Below are 16,110 nucleotides of genomic sequence, written 5' to 3' on the forward strand. Positions count from 1 at the left end.
ATCACTGATACTTTTCTGTCAAACCCTGTATCACCCTCCCTTAACTGTAGCCCCATTTCTGTGCTCTTTGAAAGCCTGTGTCTCCGCTCAGACGCGACCTCCTCGTCAGCTGCTGCAACTACAAATGAATAAGAAAAGAAGCATTCCTGAAGCCACTCTCGATATATTTTACATTTCTAGTAAGATGGCTCCAAGCGTCATCTCTCACACGTCATGCGCATACTGAGCTGGCTTTGGTAGAATGACAAGAAAAAAAGATTAATACAGTGTGAGAGCATCGCTATACTGCTACATTGTGCGTGTATTTAATGCTTCTGTACCCTCACACTCCACCACAGTTGAAGGTGAAATAGAGTGATTTTTCATTTATTGGACAGCAATAAGTCATTAATTGCAAATAAGATATTAAACTATAAGCAGCCGTGCAACACAATGCTGCGTGTAGGAAATGCACCAGCAATAATAACACGTAATGCCATAACATCATAAATGACTAATGTCCTCTTTTAATGGGGACATTCCGGATTATAAATAAGCACACTGAGGAAGTACTGCGCCAACACGACGACGACGGTCCGTCTTTGCGGGAACCAAACCGGATTTGCGGATCTCCAGAGGTGCAAATGACCCCCGCAGGAGGGCAGTTTGTTAATTCGGTCCGGGTGTGAAGAGCAGAGGGAGGGGAGATGGTCCCGCTTTGATCCCAGGACCCCGGCGTCTGCATCAGCTCACGTCCCCGCTGTTGTCTCAGTGGTCTCAGTGGACAGACAGAGACTCCGGTGGGAAGTCACGACTTCATAATGGACACTTTTTGTTTTATATTGTTTTTTACTTTTTGAAAGCTCCATTTTCATTCAGTTCACAGGTAAATAATTTGTTAAGTATCGATCTGCAAACAGACAACGTCGTTAAACGAAGTCCATCCCCTGCTGTCATATCACGGTGTCAACCGCATCTCCTCACCAACGCACACAACAAACCTCGCTGTAGATTTGACATTTTATTTAGAGAAAACATAACGAGCAGACCGCCCGCCGGTCAAACACAAGAAGAACCGAACGCGTTGTTGTCGGTTCCACGTTCCGTCTCCAATGACGTCACCTGCGCTTCAAAGAGAAGGAAAGCTCTCAGTCTCCACGCGGTCACCTGACATCTGGCCCAGCTGCTTTACGCCGGCGCAATAACCCTAAACCTCACACAACACGGTAATGAGCTTCAGACACTTCCACAGGATGCTCAGAAGGCTCTTTACATATTTATGAGTCTCATGTGGCGCACTTTAGAAACTGTGGACTCAAAGCTCTCCAGTGTTTCCAGTCCACAGTGGGATTTGTCCCAGCGATCCCATTGAAAAAAAGATAGATTTACGTTAAATATGAACAATATTGGTCCTTCCTTGAAGATATATTTTCCACATATAAATTAAAAAAAAAACACTTCTCTTTGTACAGAAAAAATTGTAAATGTAAAAAATAGAAATGTGTTCAGAATCAAAGGCGGTTGCAAACAATCACGCATGCATTGAAAGGCATTAGATAAATCATTTCTTTACATTCCCTGCTGATACTGAAACAAACGCTGCACAGAAATATGCATTAGACATAAAAACTTGGTAGATGTCGCTCACTGCATTGTCCGACCCTCAGTCCCCTCCATCCTAACTAAGCATGTGTACTTACATGCAAATTGTTCACCTCCACTTCATTTCATCTCAGTGGGAAATATTCTACTTTTTGCTTTAGTGTGGAATCTCAGATTGTTTACTGGGGCTGAATGTTACAGAAAGTTCCAGCCATTGGCGGTGAGTCCAGGCTCTCCGCTCCACACAGGAGCAAGTCTGTGTTTAGCACTTTCCTTTCACTAAATGCAACATTGGCAAGTCATTTGGGCAAATACTGATGTAAAAGAGCCTCACATATGCCCCCTCCCTCCACACCCCTCCTCCTTTTCCAGTGCGTCCCACAAAGTGCACTTGTGTGTCAATTTGTTGCTTGATGCCTTGATGTATTACAGGAGTGACTGAAACACAACTCCACCTGTCATAGCCACATGCTGACGTATGGCATCTGAATTCCTCATGAACTGCAGCAGTTAGAGCATCACAGAGACACTTCCTGGCATGTGACCTCCAACGTTCTGCCTGGTGTAAGGGCACATTATGTGTTCCTCCTACTGGGCTCAGCCTCTCCTGATCACTGCATATGCTTCCCTTAGTTAGGTGCTACACAGAAACAAACACATGCACATACGTAGTCATACAGTCCCGCACTCGTATTATTCACGCGTATTTGTTTCACATCCAAACAGCATGGCAGAGACATTAATCAAGAGAAAAGGGGCCCGTGTGGTGCTTTGTGTAAAAATAGGTCCTTCTTCAAAGTTGTACAGGACGACAGGCTGAAAGGTGAGAGATCACAGTAAAAAATACGCGGCACTTTATGTCTATCTGGTTGTCTCCGAGAGTGCGTTGGAAGGTTCCTCTCTGGGCCTCTGCTGGCAGCCCACCTCCCCCGTCTCTGTATCACCGATGTCCAGGTCCGGCCGATCCCCCGCCGGCGTCGCCTCCCTCGAGGCGCCATCGCAACAGGAGCACGCCTGAGCGGCACAGACGGAATGAGAAGGTGAGATGCAACGCGGACAAATGTTTGCGCTTGAGAAACGGTGAGAGAGATATGAGGTTGTACTTTTGACAATTTATGCTTGTTCTTCAAGAAACATCTCAATGCACAAAAAAAAAATGCATAATGCATAAACAAGTCATGTACGTAGAAATATACTTGTTCCATAAGAGACCACATGTTGAAATTACTTTCACCAGTTGATATAAACTAATGTATCTAAAAAACTGCCAACAAACCAAAAGTGAAAAGACATCGAGACTAAAGCCCTCATTTTTGACATTTTTACAATTGAAGGCCAAACTAAAATGAAATTGAATGAACTAAATTGAATGTGTACCTTGATGTCTATGGCCTTAGGCAGACCTCCCTTCTTAATCCAGGGGTGGACCGCCACCAGCTCCTTCTGCTGCTCCTCAGAAAAGCGTGGCTGATTCTTCTGCAGGAGCCTCAACTGCTCTTGGTCTTCTCTGAGCACTCTCTGCATGTCACTGCAGATACAGCCAACACAGCCACGTTAAATACTCTAACAGACGTATAGGGCAAGGCTTCGTAAAGTATTGAAAATAAGAGAGTTGGAATAATCTTGAGCTATCAAAGTTACTGAAAGCTTTAGTGACTCATCTACATTCGTGGCCACCAATTGTTGGGCAGCGCTTACCTTCTGACTGTATAAACCTAAGGGTGCTGTCTAGTGGTCAAAAACTGTATCTGCAACAAATGTTGCTTTGCCTTCCACATCTTTGTTTCTATTTAAGATGCGCCGTCTTTCATGAATGAGGCAATGTTACTGAAAGTCAATAGCAATGGATTAACAGGTGAACAAGGAGTTGCATCCATCTAGTGACTGAACGGCCACTTGTTTTCCAGTTCCTGAGAAACCTTTGCGTTCAAAGACAGCATCGATCACAGCACCATATCCAGCTGTCTGTCTCTAATCTGACCGGGTGCAGGACTCACTCTTCCTTCTCTTTTTTACTTTGGACGTTTACCGTAAAGAACAAAACCCCAAGAGATGCATGAGCTCCTTTGTCCTATGAGGAGTAAATCTGACCTTATTAGAGCGCAAGATATGAATACATCTGAGAAGGATTGTGACAGGAACTTGTGAGGAAAAGAGCTGGATCAAGTTCTTTTTCACCTTTCTTCTCACAAGTTGTGGTATTTTTGTAAACGCAAACAATGTCCACGGCTCACCTGTCATCCATAACAAAGATAAGATAAGTTTGATATCTATCAAACACCAGTCCCCCCCCAGGGCAAGTATCCCACTCCTCCCAGGCTACGCCCCCACCCTACTCACCGCAAAGGCAACTCATAGGTCATCATGACTTTGTCATCTATGTTGGCAGTGAGCATCCACACGGGGTCCTGCAGTGGTAGGTGTTCTCTCTGGTCCATCTCCACCGGCCTTTCCTCACTGCCGCTCAAGTGACCATTGACCTTCTTGCTGTTCTGGGAGGAGTCCACGCTGCCGAAGTATTTACTGCTGTTGTTGCTTCCTGAAACACCCGAATGATACTTTTAAAACGTATACACTCAAAAACGTTTTTTTCTCCCCCCTCTGCTACTTGTATTCAGTTTTTCACCATTCATGCACGAGAATTTATCCCATCACATCTATGAGATGGAAACTTAGGTCCACACCTGTTCCACTGCCGGAAGTCCCACTGGCTGACGTCCTGCTTTGAGACGTCCCGCTGGCTGAAGTTCCGCAGCCGTTGGACCCTGAGCCAATGGACCCCGAGGTGAGCGAGCCGGTGCCTGAGCAGGAGTCCTCGTGGAGAATAATGTCCAACATGTCGCTGGACAAAGAGTTTGCGTCACTGTTGTTCCCGTCGCCGCGTGAACTTGCCTGAGAAAATGAAAACATCAAAGCGATACTATTGAAGAGGAGCTCGACTTTGGGCCCACAAACAGGAGAACTTTCTCCATCTCTTTAAGATACAGGCAGCATTATTCATCATTCTCTGCGTTAGATCCCACTTTAGCATTTTTTATCTCTGCAGTGAGTGTGGGACTTATTAGACAATACCCTGTGATCATCATAGCTACACAATGAGGCTGAGCATAGTTAGAAACAGAGGTCGATAACAATCATTGTTAGAATCAATGTCACTCTTGGCAAAAGGTACCTATAAGAAAACTACAAGATAAAAAAAAATTCTAAACCACAAGTCATTAGAAAGGAAAACAGAGAAACTGTTACAGTTATATTAGAGAGGAATGGGTTCGGAGAAATGTGGCGGTTTATCTGATTACTTGCCTACCTCTTTGCTGCAAGCCCTGAGCCTAGAGCACACTTTGTCCCAAGACAAACGCTCACAGACACGGGGGGAGCCCTCGCAATACAGGGGTCCGGGAGGAGCGAGGAGACTGACAGACGGCTAAAGGGCGCAAGGGACAATAACGTTGTGTGTTAACACCCTGGGCACGGCCTAGCAACATAACAGCAAAAACAACGAGGTTTGTGTCCGTGCTGACCTGCTCCGTCTCCATGGCTTGCTTGCCGTTCGCTCCCTTCTCTCTTTCAGCAGCGTTACTCCCTTGTCCTCCAGAAGAGACCACCGTGATGTCCTGGCGGTCCACCGACAGCTCCAGCTCCAGCAGGTTGAGGGGTGAGCTGCAGCGGGACTGGAAGAGCGGCGGCGATGCCGGGCCTCCCCCTCTTCCCGACTGGGGCGTAGAGGCGCGAGACTGGCCCTCCATCATGGGGGCCTTCGAGGTTTCCGAGTACGGGGGGAAGTGGAACGACGCGTTCGGGTAGTCTGCCTGCGGGGCGAAGTGGTTCTGTGGGCTGAACTGGTTCTGAACAGCGAAGGGAGGCGGAGACGTGAAGGGTCCATGCGCTGGAAACGCAGCCTGACCAAACGGTTGCAACTGGGTGGGGAAGCCACCAGGCACCGCGTGGTACACTGGCTGTGGAGGAGGCAGTCCAGGGGCCATCGGGGGGAAGGGCAGGGGCAACATTAGAGCCATAATGGGGGCCACGATCGGGGTGGGGTAGGGAGCAGGGTGAATGGGTGGGGCACAGGGAGGGGCCTGGGTGGCCCGACTATCCCCAAAGACCCGTTGAGTGGTGCCTGAGCGGGGAGCTGTGGAACCGGCTCTGGGGTAAACCTGTAGGGGGAAGCCTGGCATCACCGGGGGGTAGGCCATGGGAAAGGTCGACTGTGAGGCGTCAGAGCGGGACCAAGAGGTCGGGTTAAGGCCGTGGTTTGGAAGACGAGGACGCACGTGCTGTCTGCGATGGGACACCGTGCTATCTGAGGACTCCATCTGCTTCGCTCGCTTCGACTTGGTCCTCCTATTCCGGGTGCCTCGCCGCGCCATGGGCTCTACAATCTTGGAGGCTTGAGCAGCATGTACAGCTAGAGATTGGAGAGGATAAAAAAAAGGACAACAACTTGGGGTCATTTTATTTTCATTTTTATCACAGCTGCAACCTGCAAACAGAACACACAAGACGTCATTTATGTAAGTGGGGTGGTCGTAGGTACCATCGCTGGCGATCTGTTCTTTCTGACGCTCCAGGTACTGCGAGCAGTTTTCTTTGAGGGCCGTGAGTCCTCGGAGCTCTCTGACGCGATACAGAAAGGTCTGCTCCTCCTTCTGCGTGTGAGCTGCCAAAACCTGCTTGGTCAACCCCAATTTCTTGTAGGACTCCCTCTCCTGACTAGGAGGTGAAAGAACAGAAAGAGGAGCTCTGGAGTTCTGGCTGGATTCTACTGGCTCCCCCGTTCCTTGGACATCCTCTATGATCTCTGTATGTCAGAGGGTGACAGCGGAGAAGGACGTTAAAGCAATGGAATGTGAGGAAACACAAGTGTTCAGCATTTGTAGTGACGATGACGACAACAGCAGCGGTGTTGATCAAGCATTCTAGTGGCATTAACAGGGACCTATGAAAAAAAACAACCTGGGAACCGTCATCCCAGGGCCACAGATAATATTCACTTACGTACTTCCTTCACAGGGTAGACTGTTTGGCCTTTACGCCTTCTCATTCATTGGTTACAAGTTTATATTTGTGTTAAATTGACAGCAATCTGTACAGATTGCTCAAATGTTGGTGTGGTCAGTCGATACGACCTCCGCTCCATACTGACATTGAGACACAGCTCTAGGCTAGTGTTACTTTCCCTTTTTTAAATACTGATTTGTAGGATAGCCACTGATCTATGGAACAGTTGGACAGTTTAAGGATTACATTTAAAAGAATAATCTTATCCCCACAAATGTTATTATTTTGGACAAGATCCAATAACCTTGCAAACGCTTTGTGGGTGAAACTAAAAGTTTGACATAGTGGAAGAAGTTTACTTTTTCTGTGTTTGAGATACAAGCTGCAAAGCATCCAATGAAAACACACACATACACACATACGCATAGAAAGACACAAAGTTTGATTTACAGTGCTGTGAAAAAACATTTACACCGTCATGATTTTTTCTGTGTCTGCATATTTGTCACACTGGGTAATTTCAGATCGTCTTTCTTTAGCTGTGTTAGGGTTAGGGTTAGGGTTACCCATTTTTACCCAGAAAGTCACACTTAATACAGCGAATTGTCTTTCACGTGGCCAATCCCTTTTCCAATAGCTGATCTGTTTTTCTTCTGTTAATTAAACAATTAGAGAATGTTGGATCTGATATCTTTGTATGATAAATATGCAAGAATAGAAGAAGCCAGGTAGCGAATATCTTTTTTACCGCACTGTACCTGACTCTGGTAGAGGTTTCTTGTCCCCAACATGCACTATGGTGCTACTGTAGCTACACTGGCTGGTTATGGACACCACGCTTTCTGGTTTGTTAGGTACAGGTAGGGGAAGCGAAGTGCCCACAACTGCTGTGGCCGCGTCACTGGATTTTTTGACTCGATCGTCCAAAGCGGAGAGAACAGACTGATCCTTCAACAAGGCTGGTTCTGCCAAAGAGACCAGAGAACAAGAGGTACTGACAAGGAACTGGCAATTGGCAATAATCGGAGAGAGAATTTTAAAGGCAAAGCCGTAGCTCTGTATGATAAGATGACAGTAGGTCGTTTCTTGGTGGTGTGGACACATACCTTCAGGCACCTGCGTTCTGTGAGGACCTTTCTGTTTGTCTTCATCCGAGTTGGAGGACGTGGTGTTGGAGGAAGACTGGCACTTCCTCTTCATTGTGATGGGAACATTACAGCTCTCTAAGTACCTGTGGCAATCATGAGAACACATCATCCATTATAATTAATGAGTTATCTGCAAGAAAAGGTGACATCACAGCAAAACACTGGCTACAATGTCATGTATCATATCGTGTTTTCTATGGGAGATTTATTTTGCGTCACAAGGTGGACAAAAGCATCCTACGCAGGATCAGGGCTACCATTGTTCACAATCACGCTGTTATCCGTGTACCTGACGACACTGTCCAGGCAGCTGATCTGCTGGTAGGAGTAGACGGTCTGATTGTTGAAGTCCATCCCATTGGAGGAGGACCTGCTGTCCTCCATGTGGGCCCCAGGCTCCTTCCAGTTGAGTGGAGCCGCTGAGTCTTTGGACCGCACCACCGCTGAGCTTTTCTGTGCAGACTCTACTGGAGAAGGGTGAGGAGTTAGGGGCCACTCCAGGATGTGGTCAGTTTCACAGCAGATGGGACATTTTCCCTCTTTTTCAACAGTTTACAATTAAATATGCAGGTAGCAGTCAGCTGGACTTACTGCCAATGCTTTTCTTGAAGTCATGTTTGGTTGTTTGATGCTCTTGGCTCTTCTGAAGATGTACTCCTTGGCAGATTTCTTGAAACGTTCGCTGTGAAATAGACACAAGATTCAGATTTCAATTATGTGTGCATGACATGTGCGTTGCATCCGTTTGCACTGATACTTTGGCTTTACTCACCGGTCTGGCTTTGCCGCTCGCTTCCTCCTCCTCTGGTCGGACTTTGCTGGCGCCGCCGCTGTTAAGGCTCTCGCCAGAGGAGCTCATGCTCACGAGATCATTTCTGTTCAGACTACCGTAACCACTGGAGCCACTGTTATGGATCGGCTAATCACAGACGTAGAGAGGTAAGACAGTTGAACTTGCTTTTATAATTTTCACCCTACGTTTTTTAAATAATATGCTGCTCTCATTCCACAGATGCATTTATTATCATTTACATGTCTTATTAATGTTTAAGTAAACAACCTCTTCTTCTAAAATGAATACTATGTGTCCTTGATATCTGTCCGTCTGCATCCCATCTCACCTGTAGTAGGAGCCGATGGATCTGCTCAGTAATCTCCTGGATGTCGGACTCCATGGTCTTCATCTCACGGACAGTTGACGCCGCGCCGACAAAAACGTCTTCATTCACAGGACCCCTGGTGAACAGAGAAGCACATCCGACGTTCGAGATCAACAGCCCCTGGTTTCCACAAGACATGGCGAAATTCACAGAGCGGCTTATCGAGGAGCACTCACATGCGCACTTTGTGTCTTCCGATGACAAAGGAGACTTTGCGACTCCAGGGGTTGACAAAACTGGACCAGCTGGTGTCAAGAACGATGTATTCTCCATTTCGTGCACAGAACCGGATGGACGAGTGGTCAAATGGTTGTCCTGCAAATTGAAGAACTGCAGAAGAAGTCGAAATATCAGAGCCGAGCCACGGTGGGGGGAAAAAATCCTCGTGCAGACACTGGAAATTCTGGAATCTATTTGAATCTGCACACTCACTCTTTCTGTGAATGGCCAACATAATCGGTCGGTCACTGGGATGAAGGTGGAGGAGGATCGGTGTGCCGATCAGGTCCTGGGGAAGGTATCCAAGGAGAGGAACCGCCCTGATACCAACAAAACATCTGTTAGTTGGCAAGCAATTGCTTAAATGATCTTATCCTCTGACAGCTGGGTGTTTTCTGCTTAAATGCTCAGAACATTTAAATATGTACAGTAAAAAAAAAACGTACCTCTCATCTACGTCCTGAAAAAGACAACTCGGAGTGTGTGTGGTGGTGAAGATGCGTTTGTCTGTTGGAATTCTGGGCGCTTAAAGAAAAAGAAATGATTTCCCCTCAATCTCAAATTGAATTGGGACAAATTGGGAGAAAAAAAACGTACGCAGTTTAAAGACAAACAAAGAAACAAACATGAGTTTTTCTCTCACCATCATAACCAGAGTGAACTCTCTCAGCCAGCAGGAGGCAGCAGAACTGGTCTTCCGTGTGCACTGTGTCCTGGACCTTCATCCGGTACGGTGTCATGCGGAATGGATAATACTGCAGGTCGCCCTCGCTCTCCTTACCACCGCTGAACATGAATGAGAAGGAAAGATTAATATAAATGAAAACTGTGAGCAGCTACGGACGGGCCTTTGCCCCTCAGATGTTACTGCCTCCTTTTTGGTGCATTAGAACATGACCCCAAGTCTACAGGTGATACATGCTGTTGGTCCTAAAAGTTGTAAAACACTGAATCCAGAATTATTTCTCTTCCCCCGTTCAATAGCCCTGGTCAGTGCTCAGGTCTTTACAAAGATATGTTTGTTCAAAAGAAGGTCCAGGTTCACAAGGGTCCAGTGTTCGGCTTCCATCCATTAACTATGTGTTGATTCTATTATTGCTGACTTTGAGTCCTAAAATCTAAAGATTACTATTCGTTTAATCTTTTCAGCAGAATGATGAATAGATTGAAGGCGGGGCTTGAGGAAAGGTGTGAATGGAAAGTCCTAACGAGTGCAGCAAGGTGTGTGTGTGTGTGTGTCATCACACTGGCCAGGAAAAACCACAAGCGCATGATGTCACTAACTATTTAAAAAACATCTAGCGTGGAAGAAAAGTATGAATGAAATCTACACACGGGTCCGAGCAGCAGATGGCCCGACACTGTGTTTGAACCAACACGCACCCACCTGATGCGGCAGAAGAAGGACTTCTCCTGCATGCAGTCAGGCGGCGATGACTCTGAAAGGGTCAAATAAATGTTTTAATTCAAAAGCAACATGTTCCAGCCGAATGCTAATAGGGGTCTTGATTAAGATTTATTCCATCAAAGAACAGCGCAGAGGAGCGTTGCTCTGCACTTAAATGACTGTTCTATTCTGCTTGTTAAAAAGCGGCAAGCAGCACCAGTTTTATAAATTAATAACAAGTTTGGATCAATGCAACACACCACGTCGATGGCAGCCTGCGCTCGCCACCAGGCAGCCGACCATTCAGGGATTTTTGTGTACTATCTAGAGCTTTTTTGTTGCACTGCGTCAGCAGAGAGTCACCATGGCGCCGTGCATTTACCTGCTCCAGTGCACATGCTCCAGGAGGGCAGCCGGTACGGCGTTGTGAAGCTGTAGAACACGCTAACGTCCTGCGGCGTCAAGAACTCCACAAACTTGCTGTTCTTGAACACTTCTCTTTTGCAGTTGAGGATGGAGGCAGCCTGATCGGAAATGTACACTATCCGTCCAGTGATGAGAGAAACCGCTACTGCGAAAATGTCCTGTTGAGGAAATCCAGATGGCTCAAATCAATCAATCAATCACAGTCTTTACACCAGCGCATGCGGCAAAACATATTGACATTTTTGTTTTAGATTGAAGGTACTTCAGAGACTCACGTTGTTTTTGAGGGTGTATTCAGAAGTAATGCTGTCTATCTCCTCGATCGTGTAAGAGGATGCATCCAGGCCTGAGGGTTGACTGTCGTTGGTCATCAGCAGCTGGTAATATTCCTCATTGGCTGCAACACACAGACAGGGATTTAAATAAAGTCACAAGATCACAGCACAATACGTAATACAGCATAGATGGTACGTGGAAACAGATATTTTGATCTTGTTCAAAGCGACCAACAAAAAGAAAATTCAGAATGATTACAAAGGTCTCCCTGCTACTCTAAAATGCTAAATATTCTTTACAACTGGACCTTTGGTAAGTCAGGGCAGAAGCAAGCCTTTACAGTCCATTACCCGTGGACCTGCATACACTATGTTCCCTCCTACACAAAGTCACGTCTTGGCTTATTCTTTGATGTCATTTAGCTGCCTGATTTCCAAAGGAAAAGAACTGTTCCTCTCCTGAACGTGCAGAGCCGTGCGGTGGGGCACGAAGCAGAGGAGCCACAAACAGGAACAGGCGACTGCACTTTACCTTCCACTTGTTTGACGCAGCGCAGTGCGTACTTGAGCGTGTTCAACGTGGACGACTTGCTGTTGTGTCTCTTCTCAGAGGGGAGGTGGAGCTTCAGCTCTTTCAGAATTTTAAACATCTCCTTCTGGTTCTTGGCTTTGGCCGACTCCTGACTGCTGCAAGACGCACAATCACAGGCACACGCACAGCAGCGAGTCAGACATTCCCTGAGGAGTACATGTTAAAAAAGGAGAACGACGACCCTGTTTCAGGCCTCTAATTATTGGGCCTTTGTCCTGTTTCCATTCAGTGAACCAACCTGCAGCCGCTGGTTGAAGGGTTGTCCTGCTCTGAGCTCAGCAGGCTGAAGGCGTTGGAGCTGCTGGGGGGCGACGGACTGTGAGAGGTCGAGCTGTGGGGAAGAGGAGGACAATTCAAAGAGAGACGCTGACAGAGAGGGAGAGACTCGACACTGATCTACTGATTCTAATGCATCAAATCAAAAGTCACACACGCAACCCCACAGCGCTATTTTTACTGCTGTTGTTAAGGTGATCAGTGCCACCCCTACGCACTAATTGCCCCCCCTCCCCGGGTACAACCTCACACTTTATGTCAGGTCAGCGTTCACCTGCATGTGGCTTTGGGGTTTGGCCAGCAAATTTGAATCGGCATTATAAATAAAATATATCTATAAAAAGGTTGCAGGTCGGAGCTGTAATATTATCATGATATGTAATACTATAAAATATGATTTTAAGATGTAACATACATTGTTGTTTTATTAGAAAAAAACAGTATCTTCTTAAACAATTCCAACTAACTAATAAGGTCAATTCTGAGTTCATTTCTTTTGTTAGGTCATTTTAAAATGTGTAAAATGTATTTATGATCAAGCAAGATTCCTGTAGAAGGCCTGAACACACGGCCTAAGAGACGGCCTATGGGTGTCAAGGTAAGCTGAGAGGGCAAGAGGATGGGAAATTAATTCAGCATAATTCATCAGCTACAATACTTGTATGATAATTCTGCGAGCGGTTATTATACGATTTGGATTTATTGTTTTTTATCGTCCCTGTAGGTAGACGCCCGGCTACATATTTAGAGCTGTGGACGCTGTATCACCACCAATGCCTGTAACTCCCTCATGTGTAACGCTTTGTACTGCGTGGAAACACATGTGGATTCATCTGCTTTATGATTATGTGGAGGAATCTGCAGACCACATTTTACAATCAGCTGTTTCACCACAACACGGGCAGTTGTTAAAAGACGAGCAACGCAAAACAAGCAGCATTGTTCATAACAGCAGCCTCCCTCTGCCTCTTTTAGGAAAACAAAACCACCACCACTGACCTCTTGTGGCTTTCCGAGGATTCCAGCAGCGCCGAGTCTTTGCTGGTGCCATCGGAGCTGCCCGCCGACTCGTGGCCGTGGCTCTCGTTGCCGCCGCGGCTCTCGTTGCCGCGGCTCTCGTTGCCGTGCGATTCGGTTCCGCTCCCGCTCGACCCACTGCTCTTCATCTCCACGTCCTCTTCGGGGAGCGAGCGGGAGCGGGCGTTCTTGCGGTGCTTGTGCGCTGAGGCGGGAGGGTCCTGACCGCTGCTGTCACTGCCCTCCGAGTGGAGGCCCAAGTCGGCCCCGCCGTGACTGTAGCCGCCCATCCGGTGGAGCTGTGCCATGGAGCTGCAGGCCGAGGCCCTCCTCGGCGTGGAGAGGCGGGAGTCTCCATCCTGGTCCTCCAGCACCGCGAAGCGATAGGGCTTGGAGTCTGAATCTTCCGACATCGGGGGGAGTGTCGGTGCTTTGGGGTCGGTGCTGGGTCAGTGGTAATTGGATGATGAAAAAACACTATCACTCCATTTTCCCCAAGAGTGTCGTCAGAGAAGGAAAGAGGTCACGGATTGATCTGTTTGGGGCAGATTATACGTGGTAGTGTTAAGTTGTGCATTGCAAGTTACGCATGTTTTTTACAAGTTGTGGAATCGCTGCCACAAATAATTACGGTACTTTGTGTTGGGCAAAACAAATGAGACTAAAACAAATCACCTCTTCCAAATAATTTTCCCCAAACTGAGCTCAGAAGCCGTGTGGAGAACAGGAAGACAAAGCCTACTTCATATTATCCATTTGAAAATGATCGACAATATGCAAAATATACATCATTTGTATGAAAACCATCCAAATGTCCCACAACACTATCTGTTCAATCATTGGCATTAGCAAATTCAAAAGATATTTACGAGACAAGTCAATGCTTTAAAAATCCTTTTTTTGGAAAAGGTGTCTTTTTTTCTGGTGCGATATCAGAGTTGGACCCCCGAGGAGCCCTGGGGGAGTCTCTGGTGTGCAGTGAGAACTCGTACAGACGGAGAGGCCTTTGAGAGCAGTAGGTCTGCTCCATCTGTGCCTTCAACCCTTTCAGAGGACCGTTCACTTAAACCTCCAGACATCATTGATCTAATGTCACCAGAGACCAACTGAATATCAGCCAAACATATCTGGCAAAAGGTCTGTTGACTTTAAAACAGAGGTTAAGATATTACAAAGATTCAAATTGTTGAGATGGAAAGTATCTAGTAGTCTGAGCGAAAGTCCTCGATGAACTTTTAATGGCGTCTATCTTTAATATGGGATCATTGACGCATTTTAAAACATTGGATTTGTCAGCATTGTTTTAATGTTCCTTAAATATGAAGCATCGTGGTAATTTGCTCTGTGGAGTTAATCCTCCCCTGTTTCTGTTCACAATGAACCTGATCATAGGTTCAGAGGACCCATCAATAATGGACCATTTCACTGAGAGCCAACATACTGTTCATACTGGACGTCCTATAAAAATCGCTGACCGAGACGTTTTTACTTGTGGACGTTTTGGCAGGTGTTCCTACACAGAAGAGGGAGAAATAACTTAATAGCCTGTGAATGTTGTATCCACCTCCCCAGTTACCTGGGGATACTTTTCCCCCGTCATTAACTTAATCAATTTCTGTTGAGCTGCTGCAGGGATGGAAGTGGAGGAGAGGCAATTCTAATTTTACATTGGGTTATCTCACAGGCCCAGAAAGCCGTTACATCACACATTGAAATGTAATAGTTGGCTAACAAGCCAAGATGAGAAACATAACATTAACAAAAGGGTACATATAAAACAGCCCTTGGGCCATTTCAGTAAATTCAATCCAATCCAAAAGACATTCAGGGCTACAAGGGATGGAATAAATCATGACTCGTTGGAAACACATTTCTCACTTGCCCTTATTTCAATCTTCTTTTAAGGCAATCATTTTTGCATTTTAGGAACAGACGATGATTTTGATCATATCAGTATCAAAAGGTAATAAAAAGTAGCTTCATGCTGCCATCACACAAGCACAAGCAGAAATGTGCAGCCCGCACAGCGGCAACAGTCTCCGTCTCAATGACCTCTCCCACGGCAGTCTGACATGGTCCTCCCTCCTCCCGTCACCAGGGGAAAGCTGAAGGTCTCCTGCATGATGCTGGACTCCCTAATGGTCGTTCACGCTAAAATGATCACTGATACTTATATTTATACACACTCAAAAGTCCTCTTCAGCCCTTCCTGCCAACACGTTCTTCACACACGCCTTCTCTTTTTGGATTGCTTTGTCATCCTTTAAGCAAAGTTGCCTCTAGATCAAACACGTGTGCCATTGAATTCATCTGTGCAGTCCTTCTATTCAACACGGCATGAGCTTCATTCATCCTCGTTGAAACGACCTCATTGAAACTTGAGATAACTGAATTATCAATAAACTGAACAGTCAAGAGTATTTGACTGATTATTGATTTAAACTCAAGCGAGGTTACAGTTAAAAACTTGCGTTGTAACTATGCAGCGAACACATGTATAAAAGTTTACTTCCACAAAAAGTTGAATAGGTTGTTATAGCAGCTGACTTTAAACACTTACCACCTCTACCGTGCACAGCTTGAAGTAATGGTAAAAATACACTATGGATGGACGGATGCTTCCAGGAGGCAGTGGCCTCTTTGCGTGAGATGTGAGCAGCGTCTCATCCATTCATCGCTGGAGCCTCACTGACACAGACGCCTTCGCGTTTCACAGTTTCCACATACATGTGTGTTTCCACATACAAGCTGAGTACATCGGAGGTTTACGCCACCGCCATCTGACGCATTTCAAAACGGCTCGATCGCATGGAAACGTCAAAATGACACATGTCACGCAGGTAAATAACACCGCACTAACCTCGCAGAGGGGAAAACGAAAATCCTTCACCGATCAGGAGGGCGGACGATGCGTGAAACGATGTCTCTGCGAGCTGCTCGGATGCTCTGCTGCTCCGCTGTGGCTCTCGCTCGATCCCATTCAGCCTCCCCGAGGCACTTTTCTGCCCCGGATCTTCAGCGTAAGCCG

The 16,110-nt window shown here is 46.4% G+C and overlaps 1 protein-coding gene across 3 annotated transcripts; it reads right to left on the reverse strand.

The window, feature by feature from the left end:
- Window positions 1-987: 987 nt before the first annotated feature.
- On the reverse strand, window positions 988-16,096 carry per2 (period circadian clock 2). 3 transcript variants are annotated; one of them, XM_040171003.2, is made up of 24 exons: window positions 15,943-16,092; window positions 13,065-13,617; window positions 12,028-12,120; window positions 11,730-11,884; window positions 11,198-11,319; window positions 10,879-11,080; window positions 10,497-10,548; window positions 9,753-9,895; window positions 9,556-9,634; window positions 9,323-9,429; window positions 9,067-9,220; window positions 8,852-8,966; window positions 8,503-8,649; window positions 8,322-8,412; window positions 8,020-8,194; window positions 7,689-7,813; window positions 7,341-7,547; window positions 6,119-6,382; window positions 5,103-5,989; window positions 4,889-5,005; window positions 4,266-4,473; window positions 3,922-4,120; window positions 2,959-3,109; window positions 988-2,595 (listed from the first exon to the last, which is right to left on the reverse strand). In XM_040171003.2, the coding sequence occupies exons 2-24, from the start codon at window positions 13,493-13,495 to the stop codon at window positions 2,443-2,445; spliced, it is 4,377 nt and encodes a 1,458-aa protein (XP_040026937.2). In that variant the 5' UTR covers window positions 13,496-13,617; window positions 15,943-16,092; the 3' UTR covers window positions 988-2,442. The 3 variants fall into 3 exon arrangements, with proteins under 3 accessions (XP_040026937.2, XP_077954742.1, XP_077954743.1); XM_078098616.1 differs by having other exon boundaries at window positions 8,020-8,197; XM_078098617.1 differs by lacking the exon at window positions 7,341-7,547 and having other exon boundaries at window positions 8,020-8,197; window positions 15,943-16,096.
- Window positions 16,097-16,110: the final 14 nt, after the last annotated feature.

This window comes from Gasterosteus aculeatus, chromosome 3, assembly GCF_964276395.1.
Source record: "Gasterosteus aculeatus chromosome 3, fGasAcu3.hap1.1, whole genome shotgun sequence".
In the NCBI taxonomy this organism is placed as follows: domain Eukaryota; kingdom Metazoa; phylum Chordata; class Actinopteri; order Perciformes; family Gasterosteidae; genus Gasterosteus; species Gasterosteus aculeatus.